The 17,039-nt window shown below is 38.6% G+C and overlaps 4 protein-coding genes across 5 annotated transcripts; 2 read left to right on the top strand and 2 right to left on the bottom strand.

Moving 5' to 3' along the window:
- Positions 1 to 116: 116 nt before the first annotated feature.
- LOC124405526 (tRNA methyltransferase 10 homolog A) lies at positions 117 to 2,371 on the top strand. Its single transcript, XM_046880487.1, has 5 exons — positions 117 to 451; positions 535 to 844; positions 921 to 1,067; positions 1,287 to 1,392; positions 1,479 to 2,371. The coding sequence occupies exons 1-5, from the start codon at positions 261 to 263 to the stop codon at positions 1,676 to 1,678; spliced, it is 954 nt and encodes a 317-aa protein (XP_046736443.1). The 5' UTR covers positions 117 to 260; the 3' UTR covers positions 1,679 to 2,371.
- Positions 2,372 to 3,241: 870 nt separating this feature from the next.
- Positions 3,242 to 6,524, bottom strand: LOC124405524 (reticulophagy regulator 3-like). The gene is made up of 6 exons (XM_046880482.1): positions 5,577 to 6,524; positions 4,560 to 4,685; positions 4,241 to 4,337; positions 3,929 to 4,079; positions 3,681 to 3,809; positions 3,242 to 3,556 (listed from the first exon to the last, which is right to left on the bottom strand). The coding sequence occupies exons 1-6, from the start codon at positions 5,801 to 5,803 to the stop codon at positions 3,285 to 3,287; spliced, it is 1,002 nt and encodes a 333-aa protein (XP_046736438.1). The 5' UTR covers positions 5,804 to 6,524; the 3' UTR covers positions 3,242 to 3,284.
- Positions 6,525 to 6,751: 227 nt separating this feature from the next.
- LOC124405528 (U6 snRNA-associated Sm-like protein LSm2) lies at positions 6,752 to 8,115 on the top strand. The gene is made up of 4 exons (XM_046880491.1): positions 6,752 to 6,827; positions 6,911 to 6,978; positions 7,483 to 7,573; positions 7,757 to 8,115. The coding sequence occupies exons 1-4, from the start codon at positions 6,825 to 6,827 to the stop codon at positions 7,880 to 7,882; spliced, it is 288 nt and encodes a 95-aa protein (XP_046736447.1). The 5' UTR covers positions 6,752 to 6,824; the 3' UTR covers positions 7,883 to 8,115.
- Positions 8,116 to 8,619: 504 nt separating this feature from the next.
- LOC124405260 (LIM homeobox transcription factor 1-beta) lies at positions 8,620 to 12,810 on the bottom strand. Of its 2 annotated transcripts, XM_046880005.1 has the most exons (5): positions 12,569 to 12,810; positions 10,990 to 11,409; positions 10,592 to 10,897; positions 10,022 to 10,120; positions 8,620 to 9,194 (listed from the first exon to the last, which is right to left on the bottom strand). In XM_046880005.1, exons 1-5 carry the CDS (start codon positions 12,684 to 12,686, stop codon positions 8,938 to 8,940), a joined length of 1,200 nt encoding a protein of 399 aa, XP_046735961.1. In that variant the 5' UTR covers positions 12,687 to 12,810; the 3' UTR covers positions 8,620 to 8,937. The 2 variants fall into 2 exon arrangements, with proteins under 2 accessions (XP_046735961.1, XP_046735962.1); XM_046880006.1 differs by lacking the exon at positions 10,022 to 10,120.
- Positions 12,811 to 17,039: the final 4,229 nt, after the last annotated feature.

Consider the following 17,039-nt stretch of genomic DNA (forward strand, 5'->3'; position numbering starts at 1 on the left):
CATACGTACAAATATAATAATAAATACTCAAGTCGGATTGTTTACATCTAATATATGGTTGGTACCACTTGGTGTGGCAAAGTTTTTAGTTAAATTCACACGATATCATTCTAGGGATTTTTGTCTGACCATGCGCAGGGAGCTTAACTCCCGGAATCAGAGTCAAATTGTGGTTAAATTCAATTTAACTAACCTCAACAAATAGCATGGCCCGAGTAAGGTTAAGAATTACCGAACAAACAAAAGTTTGAGCCGACAGAATGGAAGGCACGGAAATGGTATGTGAAATTAGTGTGGATAAGACGGAATCAGCGGTTGATTTGAGCACAGAATTATCGAATTCTGATAGAGTTGACGCCGATGATAAAGTCGCGCTAAATTTATTGAGCAAGAGTCAATTAAAAAAGATTAAAAAGAAGGAAAAATGGCTTGAAAGAAAAGTTGAAAAAAGGTGTAGTAATTTGTGAAACACGGGTAACATCAGTATTGAATACTGTATTAATTGCCAACTTTATACTTTCTCCACATATTCAGGCTTAATGAACGAGCGAAGGCAAAGAAGAGGCGTGCGATTGCACGAGCCAATAATATAGATTTGGGCCCATCACGTAAAGCATTGAAGAAATCTACGATGGCTGATAGCAGTTGCAAACTTACAGTGACTATTGACTTGTCATTTGATGAATTAATGATAGACAAAGACATTGCCAAACTTATTAAACAAATATTACGGTGCTATACATTAAACAGGCGAGCGTCAGCTCCGATGCAATTTTCATTGACTAGTTTCGATGGGAAATCAAAACAAGAAATGGCCAAACATAATGGATACGAACATTGGGATGTGAGCAAGATGAGAAACTTACTTAATAAAAATAGTGTTCATACCATCATTCATTAATTTTCCTTAACTATTACAGGTTCAATTTTACTCCGAGTCATATTTGAATAAGTACCCAAAAGACAAGATAATTTACCTCACTAGTGAGTCGGAAAATGTTATTGAAAGCTTGGACTTTGACTGCATCTATGTTATTGGTGGCCTTGTAGACCATAACTCTCAAAAGGTGCTGTTCAAATCTTAAAATTTGACCTATCAACTTGTATGAAATAATTTAGGGAATAAATTTATGTTGAATATGAGGAATTGCGATAGACATGTGGTAAATCTTATGAATCACTTTTCTTGGTTTTTTTGAGACAGTCATAGAGATATTACAAACTCTGCAATTGATTTAATTTATTTTCAAATTCTGTTCAACTCATATTCCAAATGCTCCGTGCAGGGACATTGTTACAACCTTGCTGTAAAAGAGGGTATAAGACACGGGCAGCTACCATTAGCAAAATTTTTGCAGATGAAAGCTAGAAAAGTTTTAACCGTTGATCATGGTAAGTGAGATGGACGATTATTGGAGTTGAATTATTATGTTTTCACTCGGCCAGTGTGCGTTATTAACAACAATTATTATTTTCAGTTTTTGAAATACTGCTCAGAGTGACTGAAGGCAAAACTTGGCAAGAAGCATTTTTGCAAGTATTACCAGAGCGAAAAAATGCTCAACCTGTATCAAAGAGTTCAAGTGACACTTTAGAAATTATGAAAGATATCAGTAAAAGTGACTCAGAAGAGAGAAGTGATTACAACGCATGTGAACAACTTGAAGATTCTGCGTGACAAACGTTCATCGAGAGCTAAATAAAAACTTAATCTGAGGCTGTGGAAGTAAATAGAGATGCGATACTTATGAAATATCACTGAGTTTAAAAATAAAACACCATTGGAAATACTGCATATGATACAAATTAAATGCATCATCAAGACCTTAGTCCAAAGATGATTGCAAGATGACAAGTAAATTATTCAAGGTACGCACTTAAAGTTTCTTTACTTGAAATGTGAATGAGGCAAAGTTAGTTGCAGATGAATTTTTCCTGATTGTCATATATGGCAAGAACGGTTTTGGAATATGATACTATTAAGATATGTATTTATTGTTTCAAAATTACGAGAATCATACATAAAGCAAATTTGTTTTGTTTAGTGTAGTTATGATTCACTGCTTATCATAATAAGTACATATGTGAGTAAATAAATAAATTTCGGCTATTTATGTACTAACTGTACAGGCTCAACCGAACAAATTTTTTTAATAAGATCATTACTTGTTTTGTTCAGCCTGTACTATTTCAAACACCTTTCTATCGCGTATATTTCATTTTTTTTTGTATGAAATCATAACATGATAAAACCGTCTATAATATCGCGATTTTCAATACCGTCCATTTACGAAAATTTAATAATTTTTGTCAGATAAAATTTGAGTTCAACTGTAATATTTGAGTGTGGATAATTTATGCACGCTACAAAGATGCTCGAAAATATGATACGTAGGTATGTATGACTCTTGCACACAAATTTTTCTCTTTGAATTAATCACTATCTAAAACAGACACGAATAAAATAGTTGCAGTCTGTGAATTGATGGCAATAAACTATTTCAGTTTTGAAATATATTTTTATTCGGTCACAGTTGTGGCCAAGTATACCTGATAGTCTCTATACAACTGATATAAGATGTCTGCAATCAACCTGCTGTACTTCAAAATTTCATAAATAGTCTCATCATTCCTTGTTTCTGGTCCACTTCTGTTTTCATAACTTTGTTCAAGTTTGCCAAGTCAAATATCATCCTACATGTGTTGAGTGGTTGACATAAATCATTAGATAAAATAATTGCGATTTCTTACAGCAAGAAACCCAGTTCACATTTACTCTGAGAATAAAATTGCCATTGGTGTACATTATGATCAAGATCTGAAAATATCTGTAATATAATACAGTAATTAAGGAACCCAATTCATTGCTAAATTTTATTGCAAATTTTCAAAACAAGCATGACAGATGAGTCTTGCCTGTTATATTTGTAATAATAATTATATCAAAATTATTATGTCCACTTGTTAAAATCTACCTCCACGTGCCTAAGAATAATCACACCATTTTCATAGTACCAAGAAACAGTTCCCGTATCCCAACAAATATCTATAATCACATCTTTCATATTGAACAAAGTAATTGAAGAGTTATATACCCGTGTATTTGGCTATAATATTCATTATTTTGAATTCAAAAGTAATCGTTTTTTACGTACTGTATACCATAAATTAAAGTAAAATCCATCATTCATCATTTTCACAGCCAAATCAGGAAAATGGTGTGATTGATTCAGATGCGAGATATTATCAATTATTATATATTACACGAAATTTATGTCAAACCTCTAAACGTTCTTGACATTTACAACTTCATGAGTGTCAATTATTTCAAATTCGCTGTCGCTGTCGTCGCTATGTTGAGAAATTTTCTGTGGCTCAAGTTCGGCTTCTTCCTCAGATGATGATCCTCTTTCGAAATGACCACTTTGGAACTTAATCCCATCAACTTCAACATCGTCGGTACTTAATTCCAATTCGGACAGTTCCAAACCATCTGTGCTACCGTCTTCATGGGAAGGCATTCTTAGACCAACCAATTCTTCGTCATTAAGAGGATCTGTGAGTGAAATTACTACTTAAGCTAATAGGAAAGTATCACTTAGTTATAGTATCAATAACGTGAGAAAACGCCTTCAACCCTCAGCTGTTTTGATATTGTTACAAATCAAAGGAAATTGTACCAATTTGATTTTCCACTGACAAACTAGTCGGTGTAAGACTGTGATCCCCACTTTCCCCTGCTCGCTTTAACACTTGTAAGTTATCTTCCGTAACTGCAGGCAGAAACTCTTCTATTTCGCTGTCCCATTCTGTCAAAATAATTCTTCAGATTACTTCTAGATAAGCACCGAGTTGGTTCTTGCAAAATTTGAACATTCTATCCAAAAGAGCTGCAAAATATCCTGATTAAATATCACTTGTTATTCACCTTTAGACGTCATAATTTTGCACGGTATATGCAAAAGAATTCCAGGTCCTACTAATATACTCATTAAAATCGTGTAAGCTAAAAGTGTCCCAGAAATTGCTCGTCCTGTCAGCCAGAGACCCAGTGAAACTGCACAAGTAGAAGCGCAGAACTGAAGAGAAAAGGAAAGGCAATAATAGAAAATACTTATTTTTGTATCACTCAACAGCTATAGATAAGATTGATAAAGTTAGTACATGAATTGAAAGAACATGATTAAACTCAAATAAATAAAAATAATGATGTAATATTTATTAAACGAAAATATCCTACCACTCCTGGCTGTTCTTTGCGCAATTGCTTGAGGTTGTCAACACCAGACTTGAGCTGACGAACTATTTTGTTCAGCTGCTCTGACTTGACATGTGGGCTGTAAAGACAGGATTCGTTATTTGGGTTATTTATCATGAACGAATAACTTGTCGTATTCACTCGTGTCAGACACAAAGACAATTTTGGCTTCCAAGAATTCATTTTCTTACGGGCGATACCGGTAGTCGGTTAGTTTACCTTTAAAAATTTTACATGTTGAAGAAAATCTCTCTTACCGATGAATCGATGCAAATGTGAAATAACAAAATCAATAACTTACGTCGCTGCAGTTGGTGATTTATTGTCCTTTTGGGCCTGTGTCTCAAGGGTGCTGTAGCAGAGGACCACGACTAGCGCAGCACTGCTGGCTGCCGCAAAACCGCGGACCTCCAATACGACGATTCCCCTGAAAAAAATGTGAAAAAAAAGTGTATAATTATTTGTAGTTAGGCTAAAATGTCGAAGATCATAGTTTATTTTGATTATTATGTTCGGTAACAAGAAAAAACTTGTAATTAAACTTACAACAAGTCAAAGGTTCAATAAAATGCTTTATCCATTGAAAAAAACAAGTTTGTGTATCACTTCTATAGATAAGATCTGATTTATCTTCCAACGTCACTTCCTGTATACTGTTCCCACAGAATTGTGTACAATGATGTGTTCGTATCAATCAACAAAAGAATAAAAAAAAAAAAATGATTATACATATTCAAGGCCGAATAATACATTGCAACAGTATCTCTCTAAAGTTGACATACAAATTCACACTGTTGTCCGATAGCTTGTTGTGAATATCCAAGCTCTGAACAGCTGATAATTAATACATTACATTCAATAGAATTAAAATGTATAAGTAAAGTTCATTTGCTCATACATATTCATACGATATTGAAACAAATTTAACGTAGTAGCTATACTTCACCACAAATTTTCAATACCTCTGCTTTACCATGTACCCAAATCAATTTTTAGTAAAGTAGAAAGACGCCTGCAGACCGAGAGGTGTAATTTATTTTCATACGAGAACAATAAATTTTTTACTCTTACAATAGTCGGTTCAGTCACTTGCATGATTTTAAATGACGCTGAGAATTTGAAATTCTCTTTGTTACAGCTGGATAAATTTTTTGAGGTATAAACGGCAAATGATGAAAAAGTTGAAACGACGTGGTAGATTCTTTTGTGAACACATGAATTGCAAATCATTTTTTGCTGCGAATATGACAAAATTAGTATGTGACAAAAAGAAGAAGAGAAACAATATTCAGCCAATAGGTAATATTGTGCAACTTACCAGAACAATAAATTGAAGACAATGACGACAGAGATACTGTTGACCGAATTCTCCCATAGCAAAATGCTTTCCAGAATCGTTAGAAATCTGTTGGACGTTTTAAAGTTGTACTTTACGTCTCCGGGAGGATTATTTTCGGACGAACTTTCGTCGTATTTTTCGGGGACATTTTCCTTCTCCCGAAGCCTCCAACGAAAATAATACGCGATATTAGTTAATTTCTCCATGACTTGATGAAAAAAAACCTCCTAAACAATTTAATGGTTATTGTTTTTAACCAGCATGGCACTGTTAAAAATTCGTCTCCGTATTATTTTTAGCGCGTGACAACGAAATTTTGCGACAGTCAGGCACACACCCCCACTTTGTTGTGTTCTACCTTCGATCTATTCGGTAGAAATTTTCTCCGTATTCTATTCTATTTTATTCCTAACACACGAGAGTTTGTCCCCGTCCACACTGCGACAGTAGGCTCTGCGATAATCGCTGCGCAATTGAAGCTCACGTCAAGCCCTAAACGCGTAATAGTATCGTCGCAATCCTTAGGACTGCGTAGGATTCAACTACGTTTTTGCACTAATGGTTCGTGAAAATTGCGATGTTTGCCTACAGCGAAGCTGATGTTGGGAACCATGTGGTTCACCCCCACCACCTCGCACCGTTCAGCCGTCCTTCTCCGACTTGGATATTCCGTATGCTATTATCTCTGTTCGGTGCATTCGTGTACCTTCCTTTCTCTGCTGGAGCGCTTTAAATATATCTATCCTTTTTAAATTACGTAAACCGTATTTATCCCATTTCTTCTCTTTGTTCCCAGTTACATTTGCATCCCAATCTGAACCCGGTTCAGGCCAAATAACGGAGCTTCTATACCGTACGAATCAATACGGTACATCGATTATAAATTTTAATTTTATTCACCGTCTTCAATTGACGTTTTACCAAAATTTGTTAAGTCATTAACGTTATTCTGCACATTTGTGCGTACCTATACGTACATATTGGGAACGTGAGTGCTTCTCCCTTCTGCTCATGCGTCCCGCGCACATTAACACACGATTCTTTCGTCAATACGATACCTCGACGTTTCATCGACTTAAAACTAGATATCTGGACTATCGATATCTAGTTGCGTGTCGATATCTAACTGCGTGTCGAGATCGTTGCCTTCGCTTTTCTAACGTAGCGGCATAACCTCAAAAACTGAACGAGACACCTAACCTGTGATTTTCTATATTTTTCGGAAAAATGGTTAGCGAAATATTTAATAACGCTTTGTGTTTTCTATACAGTTGACGGATCGTAATACTCGTCTCATTTCTTCTCTTTTACAGTTATTCTACTCGTTTTTCAAATCTTTGGTCGGGAAAGACGTGGTAGTGGAGTTGAAAAATGACCTGAGGTAACGTAAATACACAACAATAAATCGTAAACATTCTCCGCACAATCTGCCGTGGTTTGATATAGTTTCATTCAGTATTCAAGATTCAGAAGATATGCCGAAATTCAACAACATCAATGGTCCACATACATGTACTGAATAAATATGAATACAAATTCCGGGTTAACAAGTAGTCAGTGTTCTCAGTTTTTTTCGTCACTTTTTCATCAAACTTATTACTTGAGCTTCATTCGATTTATTTGAGTTGTGAGAGTTATTTCTTTTGTGTCACATGCTATATGTTCGAAAGCTCCAATTGCAATGTTTCAAATCATACAAGTCTTTTTCCCAGTATCTTTACCAAATTAACAAGCAATTCTGCTCACTCTTTTGTCCGATTATAACTCAGTCTATTTTTTCATGTCTGTCTGCAATTTAAATATTAATCTATTTTCTATTATGTATTGTTCTCAGTCACCTTTCGCAAATACCAATTACTCACCGTCGTTATTATTATATTTTCAGTATTTGCGGTACCTTACACTCTGTGGACCAGTATCTGAACATCAAGCTCACAGACATCAGTGTGACAGATCCAGATAAATATCCTCACATGGTTAGTAATGTTTCCACACGTTGATCAGTAATGTATCGTATAAGAAACTATAATTCAGAGAATCCTAATACATATTAAACATTCACTTGAATTATTCTATGTATAGAGATACTGTACTTTCCTTAATTTTGCGATTTGGCTGTACAGAAGTACTTGATTCAATTTTTGATCAATCTTTTACAGTTGTCAGTGAAGAACTGTTTCATTCGTGGTTCTGTAGTAAGGTACGTTCAACTTCCTGGAGATGAGGTTGATACCCAACTTTTGCAAGATGCTGCACGGAAAGAGGCAGCTGTACAAACCCGATAACACATCAGTTCGAGTAATGCTTACATGTATATTATTATTTACAATAAGACGTATTAAAGACCGTTCTGTTCAGTTTGGTTTGTTTGATAAAGTTTAATTTATTCAACTTTAATTTACGAAACGGATGTTTATTCACGTGTGTAACAAATCACTGAACCCGTTGTCAACGATTTGGCAAAAGGTCAAGGCAACATGATTGTAAGAAACTACAAATAAAGCTTATTTTGTACAAACCGTAGATGGCAATTTTTTTGAGACTTTTCTTAGATCCCCAATAATATGAGAAATTAAACGATTATTTTGTATAATTTTTTTTCCCATTCGTGCTTGAAGTACGGTGTTATGTCGTTTTACGCGGGATTTGTTGACAGAGAAGTTTTGAATTTAAGTGTCTATATTTATTGCTAATCAGGCCGGGTTGAGAATAATTATTTTTCATATTATCAGTTCTGTCCAAAACCAAATAGAATTTTTCCAATATTACAGTTTTTCGGTAACGATATTTGGTTTAGCAACTTTTTATTATTATAATATATTAAAGTACACTTATTATTAAACGTAAATACAAATATTCCTCTACATCTCTTTTATTTGGTATCAATCTTATCATTTAAAACTGCAAATCGATGTTTCAACGAAGTATATATACGGTAAAATAATAGAAACGGGTTATTCTTTGAATTTTTACCTCGTATTTATACGAAGAAAGCTAATACATATAACTATAGGTAATTAATTTTTTTAAATAAATTTAAATAAACACAAGTAATCACAGTGTTGGTCTACCGAAGTAATCAGTGTCTGAGAAAGAAGTTTAGAAATCAACCACTCGAACGACAGCAATAATAGTTTTACCAATTCTACGGATCCTCGAAGAAAACCTGACTAGAAGAATATTACACAGCAGGTTGTTGAATCTCTACTCGTAAAAGGTACATCTACATACATGCGCGTACTTTGTTCGTTTCGTTTGAAAAATAACCGTCGAGTAAATTTCATTATGCGTAAGTTTCAGTTTAAGCTTGATCAAGCCTCAGTCTCCAAGGCTCAAACCCCTACGCGTGTTCGCCGCTAAAATAACTGCTCTGCATCATGAAGAGTTTGTCTATCGGATTATGCATCGCGGCGTGTAGGCTCTGGGAAAGTGTCGGCGCTTCGTGCGGGGGTGGTCCGTGATGGGAATGAGGCCCCCCAGGATGACTTCCATCTGGGCCCCCATTGTCCCCATCCCCGATGTCGAACCCGGCCTCGGTACCGTCCAGAGAAAGGTCACTGCTGCAGAAACTCTCGCCGGAATGTCCCGCGTATGTGTCTGAAACGTAGATAAGGAAAATATGCAAAAACGAAGATACCAGGGTGCCGTGGTTGGTCTTTAAAATCGGCCAACTGCAAGACAAGGTCGAGGTACTCGAGGTATTTCGCAGTGCGTTCGTCCTCAGTAAATTACTATACAAAGAATAAACTGAACCAACGATGCAAAGTGTATCGAATAAATAGTATTCTCGAAGAAGGAATTACCTATACGGAGACGGGGAAGAAATTGAAAGTGTAGTTCGAGGATTGCGAGTGTCTGCACCGACGGTCAGTAAAATTTCTAGTTGTGTTTACTGCACAGTGAACTTGACCATTTTCATTTCTTAGTGTAATAGGAAAATATATTTCAAAGTAAAAAATAAAATTGAGTTTTCTAGCTGTAATCTGTAAATCTAGTATAGTATATTTATATATATGTGTTGATATTCTCTTTGATTATGGTCAGCGTACCACATCGTCTTCTAACTATTCCGATAAATAGATGTTGTTGCAACAATAAATTCATGTTAACGCCTTATTTAACTGAAAAATAAAGTGTACTAAATGAACAGATCCAATGTTGGAATCATCAGAAAATGTAGTACTGTCAAGTACAATCCGCAAATTAAATAGTTATGGTTATACCCTGTCATTTTGTAATTCTAACAATATCTAAACTGTTTCTGTAACCATGTGTATTCTAGTAGAATTTTACATTAACTGCAACAAATAAAATTTTTCTCGGTGCATGGATTTTTCATGTATGAACGAAAGCTCGTGACGGACTTGGTTGGGTAAAATTTGGGAAACGAAGGCGGCGGCGACGGTGAAGCGTCAACAACTTACCGTCGGGTGAGTAAGGGTTGTTGGGGTTGAGCGGCTGCGTGGCCGAAGGGAAGCTGGAGGAATCCCCGTCGCGCATGCTCAGCGCGTTCAAGTAATGACCTGTGAACGAGACGGCATAGAAGAAAGGTGACAAACCCACACTGCGGAACAGGGAGAGAGAGAGAGAAAGAGAGAGACGCGATGCCACGGAGCCCCTCCTTATATTCTTTAACTTATAAAACTGACGGGGTAAAAGACCTCCCTTGTGCCTCAGGGCGACACAGGACTTCGCGGGGTCGTCTTCCCAGGAATTTAACGCCCGTCACCCGGTGACACATGCCTCGCAATATCCGTTCCGCAGTTAGGCGGAGGCTCCGCTCTTTAAGATTTACGTTTTCGCATGCCGACTGACAGACCGAGAAACACAAAAGGAAGAAAAAAAGTGGAGAAGAGCAAATAACGCGAGCATTCATTCTCGATCGCTGCTTTCCAAGTCGGATGTAGGTGTGCATAAGTAGTCAATCATGATCGCAGAGGGGGTCGTGAGGCTCGGTATTAATTAGAGAGTTCCTCGCAAAGTCTAAAACTCACTGTGATCGCTGTGAGGACTTTCCCCGGCACGTTCCTCCTTCGGCTCTTTTTCAGCGCCTGGTTCCGCCTTCGCTTTTCTCTGAAGTTTCTTCATCTTCGCCCTCTGATTTTGGAACCAGACTTGCACCACCCGAACGCTGAGACCAGTGTCTTTGGCGAGGGCCTCGCGCACTTTTCTGCAAGGCTTAGGCGACACCTCGAAGGACGCTTTGAACTGGCGTCTTTGAGCGGAAGTCAATATTGTGCGGGGTCTTTTGGGACCGCGACGCCCGTCCCGAGGGCGACTTTCGTCCAGGAGGTCGTCGTCTGGAAACATTCGACGCAAAGTGATATCCTTGTACTTACATCGTTATACTCACGCTCATTATTACAGGGATAAAATTTATCCAAGCGTATACCTTGAGGACTATGAACGTAACGCTCGTGCTCGAAGTCTCTTCTGCATATGGGCTGCCCCTGTCTCAGGATGAAATGAGCCCCTCGAGGAAGGCTCTGTCCGCACATGCAGCAGGCGAAACATTCGACGTGAAAAAAGAGGCCGGACACCCGCATCACGAGATCCGAACATCGAATCTTTTCCATGCACCGGCTGCACTTCACCGCGAATATACGCTCGTAGTCCACCCTGCAGTAGAGCTTGTGATCCCGGGTGAAACAGGTGTGAACCAAGGGAGATGAGCATGCAGCGCAAGAGAGGCAATCCTCGTGGTAACTCTTCTCTCCTACTCGCATTACGTATCTGTCCGCAATGCCTCGACCGCAAGCTGCGCAAATCGCCTCTAGAAGTCCGGCCTCCGTCTTCACCGACACCGGTGGCTCTTTAATAATAAAAATTATACAATGAGCAGAGTTGTTGCGATGTTGCTGAAAAAGTCCCAGTGTTTGGTTAAAAATATGGATATCGGAATTAGAATTGACATTCAAAGAAAAACGATTATCCAGTTATTGCGTTATATCAATGTAATTGGTAGATCATCGTACAATTCGATGTGATACCAACCACCGCAAAGTTCGGAAAATGACTTATAAATAAATTCAAATTTGTAGGGAAAAAGTAAACTATACTTATTTCACGACATCCAAATAATTCAGAGATATTCGACAATGAGAGAATACTATGTTAATTATATTATCACTGCGATTCTGTAACAATAATTTACTTTGACTCTGTTTACATGAATACAATTTGGGATCAAACTAGCGAAATTTGAGTATAAACATATGACTAGTTTCGCAGGTCATCATTAAAGGTATTTTGCTGAGCAAATAATATCGATTGACCTGTAAGTCGTTGTTGATTACAGTGATTCCAATGTGGTGTTATTAAATTTTATTTGACTATGTTTATGTCAGTGAGAGCATCGGATTATTTAAAAATTAAAAGCTGATCGGATGGCTCGGCGGGAGTCTGTGCAGCTACTACGAGAGTTGATCGACATCTGTTGCAGCGCTCGGAGTTGAACCACGGGGAGGAATTCAAGTATTTGACGAGAGATACGTCATTCAAACGCCACTTCGAGTGCCAATAAAGGTACTCTGCACATACGCGTAGCTTTGTGCAAATACATACCCGCGTATTATATTCTATATCCACGTCCTAAGCACGTATAGTGCAAGCTATGCCCTGCAGTGTTATTGCGTTTGCTCCGCGCTTTCGTGCATCTTCCGAATCCACGCGGAACACAACGATATAATATTGCGGATCGATTAGTTAGGAACGTAAATTAGCTGTTGAATTAGCCGAAAAGTCAGTCCAAATGCATCGAATTTAGGAAAGTGCAATTTGTTCGATGATACTGTAGCGAAACACGACCGGATCATCTCTCGCGTGTTTGAACCAACTCGATCGCTGAACACTGATATTTACACTTCACTCGAAGCTTTTTAAACTGTACAAATTAATGACTGCAGGTGGTAAAATGCAACACGGAATAAGTCGATTCGTCCAATAGACCGGACATTTTTTAACATTCTCACCAGAGTTATTGTTGTTCATTCCTGGAGGGAAAGACATTGGTGGTGTCGGTAGCAACGGTTGACCTGGTTCTCCAGGGTGGTTGTTTGGCCCTGGGATCGACGGGTAGAATTCCAGCATATTCGTAAGCCTTAAGGATATCGTGGCTGAAGAATTCCGTCGCAAGCTTGCAACGCGTCCCAGCCGCGGCTGACTAATACGAGAATTTTCTACTTGAACGGCGTACTGCAGCCACGATTGATCCTCAATTTGGTGCACTGGTATTATGACAGCGATGTATAAAAATCACGAGAATAAAAGAAAAGCACGTCCACACACAGCTTTCATCCACTTGTCTGTATTATGTGTATATATGTATATATATACTTGTGCACTTTCATAGTCCGTGATTAATTGTAAGTAGATTTATTATTATTTCACAGAATCATAACTTCTTGCGCTCCTCGCCAAGTTTTTAATTTCAACCTCTCCTGCACGTGGCTCCAACAATCAAGGTGCGAAGTTTCGAGTCCCGTGTCTCGATTACTCTCAAGAAAAAAATTGGTGCAGTTGTAAGAGGGTTTTCACCCGATGTTGCCAATCGATCCTCCGATTCCAAGGACACGTTGATCCGCACACAGTGACCGTCGTCGTCGTCGTCGTCGTCGTTGTCGTTGTCCAGCTGGTGTCTACCTCGTCGTGCACCGTCGGCGTGGCGACTTCGCTGCGCGATGACAATTTTTTGACAGACGGGAGCATGTGCGTCCTGCGTCTGCCGGACAGGAAAATCATCCCCAACCCCCGAGCGGCGCGAAGCTGGGCGTAGCCTGAGCAAAAGCTCAAAGGCTTTACGCCGATTGGTCGTAGCCAGGGACTGCCTCCTCGTTTACTCAGGCGGGGGTGGACGCCGGTGGTTCTCAACCCGACACTTTCACCTCGGATCAATATATTCAGCGGGCCACGAGTACGAGGCATAATGAATACGATTCGCGAATGGTTTAGTGCCTGCAAACTCGGTATTGGAACTCTCCAAGGCTCGTATAGATTACTGTCACGTACGTCAACGAATTTCTCTCTTGAAACGAGCTTTTCCCTTTGTCAGTTCGGAAAATGCAATTCCTCGCTCGTCGCAAAGTAGAAAAGGATAAAAATAAAAACAAATTATTCATTTAGGTGACGAGTAGAAATTCGTCTTTGAAATTTTTCGTTGTAAGATTGCAAAGTTTTTAATTTACTCAGGATTGAAGTATACTTTAAATTCCATATAATTGAAAATTATGCGAGAATTTCTCGTACAGTATAATAATTCAAACGTCTGTATACCTCGTTGCTTCTTGACTATAGAAATCAAATAAAACACGTTTAAAATTTCATTTACGAAAACATTTAGCCTCTGGATTTTTCCTCTGTCCAATCGCAACTCGAATGTTTTTCAAATGTATGATCGAATATGTGAAGTTTCCGGTTAAACATGCGGTTTTTGAATGGAATACTCTGAAAATAAAGACTCCATCATTATCCCACGACTTAACGAACAGATTTTTTCAGGTTGTATTTATCCAAACGGCATACGAAAATGAAAAGACAGTTTTTCAATTATCACACCGAATGAACAGTAGTTTCAGATTAAAGGTTAATTATGAAAGCCTTTTTTTAAGATATTGCTTAAGAAATAAATAAATAAAAAAAATAAAATAAAAAAAAAACAGTCACCATTTATCAAGACATGGTCGAAGATTTTGAAGATATATGATTCTGAAACTCGAACACAAACTGGTACTTAGTATTCGGTGAAATTGTTTCAACATTGAGGTCAATTTCAATGTGATAAAAAATGATATCACGTGTTATACGTATAAGTCTTCGGGTTTCTTGATCGTTGATTAATAGACGTTGGGTGAGATTCGCCCTAAATATGCCCGAGGGATCGCATCGAATTAACAAGCTAGACTAAGCAGGCGTAGCATGTCAGTCCTGCATAACTGGAGCCCCTCGGTCGCCGGTGCATAGAGACAAGCACGTGTTCCCCCTGAATACCTCACTTGCGCAAGAGAGAGAGCGGGGGCTGCAACCCCCTGCGAGCCAAGCCCTGCAGTAGGTCATTGCCAAAGTTTCATGCCCAACTAGCCGTGTCATTGAGGAGGGAACGAGCCGAGGGCGAATATGGTTTTGTTTGGTAAACAACGGAGACGAAGGATTCGCACAATAAGGGCAAAACCGATTTTGCATTCTATGGTTTTCAAAGTTACGTATACCGAAGCGCGTCTCGTGTCTACTACATATATGTGTTGTAGTGGGTGAATTATTCAGCTTGAAATGGAAAGTTTGAAGTTTATTTCGTTATTTTTTTCCTCCTTGCAATCGCGTAATATTCAAACTACTGTAGCTGAAAACAAGCGACTCCTTTATCGTTTCTAAACTTACAATTTAATTAGACTAAATTTGAATGGTTGTATGAAAATTTTAAGATTAGTCAGCTCGTTCAATTTTTCATATTTGATTCAATTCTGTAGAAAAGATGAAAAAATCTACATTATCTGCATTTCTTTTTTTTTTTTATTCTCTAATATTGCGGATTTTTAACACTTTCAACAAGTTTTCCTATTCTCGTACTTGTGATCAAACTAAACACCACGCAGTCGTCTGATAATATAAGGCTGTATCGTGATATAAAAAAACTCCGTATTTTCTGTAAGTTTCGTTTCTGATGGAAAATAATGTCAGAAAATAAAAACAAACACAAAAAAACCTCAGCAGATCCGACGCGTTTCAATTTGCACGTGAATAATTTTTCACCAACTCAATCCGCTGATAATATGACATCCAGTAGCTCAGTGGCGGCCCAAGAATCGGGCAATTAGTAAATTATCGGATTACACAGAGAAAATAAAAGGCCTGCACCCCGGTTCAGCCACCCTTAAATACGGGGACGCGTAAACACCGGCTTTCATACATTATACAGGCGACGAGCGCGACCGATGGACGGACGGATGGAAGAATGGGCGAATGGATAAAATATGCTCGGATGCTGCAGGTGCTCACGTGGGGTGCAGCAGCCTAGTGGATGACGCTTTACCCGAGACGTGACGCTGATTTTGTCCGTGTAATTATGTCTCGAATATCGAACTACGTGCGGCCACCCCCGGTTGCACCCTTTGGTCACGCTTCGAGGGGAATGTCCTGCGGGATGCGTGACGCCGAAGGACGAACCCCGCGTCGAAACTGCAGGCGCACCTGATGTCACTCATTGTCAGAGAGGAAAAACTCGACCGAAAGTTTTCTCTATCACAAACACAAGCTTTACGTATAAGGTATTCGGAGCACAAGGGATCACGCTTGCTGAGCGTCGCCTCGATGGATGTGAATTTGATACGTCGATCACGCCCCGGGTGGGTTCTACGGCCTTTGCTTTATTACATCATGCAGGCGATGGGTGTACACAGAGTTGCGCGAAATGCGGTGGAGCACAACCAATGGATAAGTCTTCGGAGGAAGCTGGATATAGAGGAAAACAGGAATGATCTCTCGCTTCCTGCATCCCCGGCAAAGGGGCGAAAAATACACAAATACACAATCAAAGACGGTCGATTTGCATCCTGTATTGGAGCCCGAGCCAGATGAACGCGGAATGAAGAGTGGTCGGAGTTGGAAATATTCGATTTCGAGGTGTAGCTTCTGGCTCAAAAACTCATTTCATAGCTCATTTAGGGTACCGAGTGCGCACGCTGCAAGCCACCAAACCATGGCATCGATGTTCTGAGGGTAATTGTCAGATTTTTCAAATCAGCATTCAATCCTCAACTAAAAAGCGGTTCTAAACTGGCCTTGAGATAGCCTTCGAACTTCTCATTCTCACACTGCAGGTTCCAAGTTTATAGAGAAAAAAAAGAATAATATTCAATTCGAATTTTGAACTACAAGTTCAGATGAGTGATTAACGCTTTTAAAGTCCTCGGATAGCATATTAAATGAAAACGTGACGATTTTTTTGATTTTGAATCACTATAATGGATCCGCCATTACAAATTTTGAAAGTCTGACCTTGGGTTATCCAAGTTCGTTATCGGTCACTCAAAAAATCTCCGCCTACTAATTTCTACCAAAATCTTCGATTTTTTTACCATATTGGATAACCATTATGGATTTCTCTAGCCTTCAAAACGTCAAGATCTAGTGAAAACTTAACTTTTTATTTTGGGGGTGATTACGATAACTTCCATTTTTCTCTGGAAACGAAAAAACGGGAAGTTAAAATTTATCCCTACGATATAAGCGCTTCTCGATATTTAATCTGAAGATTATTTTGTTATTCGTAAGTCTTGAAATAAGAAAAATTTCAATAATTAGTACAACATCAGCGATTACAAAGTATGCATCATGCACCTTATATTAAACGTAAATCACAAGCACTGGCAACAAGCCCGTACATATTATCATTGCGAGCGGTGGATTCATTCAAGATAAATCTATCGCATAATTGAACGCTCAGAAGTT

The sequence above is a fragment of the Diprion similis genome, chromosome 4 (assembly GCF_021155765.1).
Source record: "Diprion similis isolate iyDipSimi1 chromosome 4, iyDipSimi1.1, whole genome shotgun sequence".
In the NCBI taxonomy this organism is placed as follows: Eukaryota; Metazoa; Arthropoda; class Insecta; order Hymenoptera; family Diprionidae; genus Diprion; species Diprion similis.

Coding starts and splice junctions, on each gene's coding strand:
- LOC124405260 (XM_046880005.1), bottom strand. CDS start 12,686: ATGCTGGAATTCTACCCGTCGATCCCAGGGCCAAACAACCACCCTGGA. Junction 10,898..10,989: donor TTACGTTCATAGTCCTCAAG/GTATACGCTTGG, acceptor GAATGTTTCCAG/ACGACGACCTCCTGGACGAA. Junction 9,195..10,021: donor CAACCCTTACTCACCCGACG/GTAAGTTGTTGA, acceptor TCTACGTTTCAG/ACACATACGCGGGACATTCC.
- LOC124405524 (XM_046880482.1), bottom strand. CDS start 5,803: ATGGAGAAATTAACTAATATCGCGTATTATTTTCGTTGGAGGCTTCGG. Junction 4,338..4,559: donor AAATCACCAACTGCAGCGAC/GTAAGTTATTGA, acceptor CTGTCTTTACAG/CCCACATGTCAAGTCAGAGC. Junction 4,080..4,240: donor GCAAAGAACAGCCAGGAGTG/GTAGGATATTTT, acceptor TTTTCTCTTCAG/TTCTGCGCTTCTACTTGTGC.
- LOC124405528 (XM_046880491.1), top strand. Junction 6,979..7,482: donor GAGTTGAAAAATGACCTGAG/GTAACGTAAATA, acceptor TTATATTTTCAG/TATTTGCGGTACCTTACACT. Junction 7,574..7,756: donor CAGATAAATATCCTCACATG/GTTAGTAATGTT, acceptor AATCTTTTACAG/TTGTCAGTGAAGAACTGTTT.
- LOC124405526 (XM_046880487.1), top strand. CDS start 261: ATGGAAGGCACGGAAATGGTATGTGAAATTAGTGTGGATAAGACGGAA. Junction 452..534: donor GAAAGAAAAGTTGAAAAAAG/GTGTAGTAATTT, acceptor CCACATATTCAG/GCTTAATGAACGAGCGAAGG. Junction 1,393..1,478: donor AGTTTTAACCGTTGATCATG/GTAAGTGAGATG, acceptor TATTATTTTCAG/TTTTTGAAATACTGCTCAGA.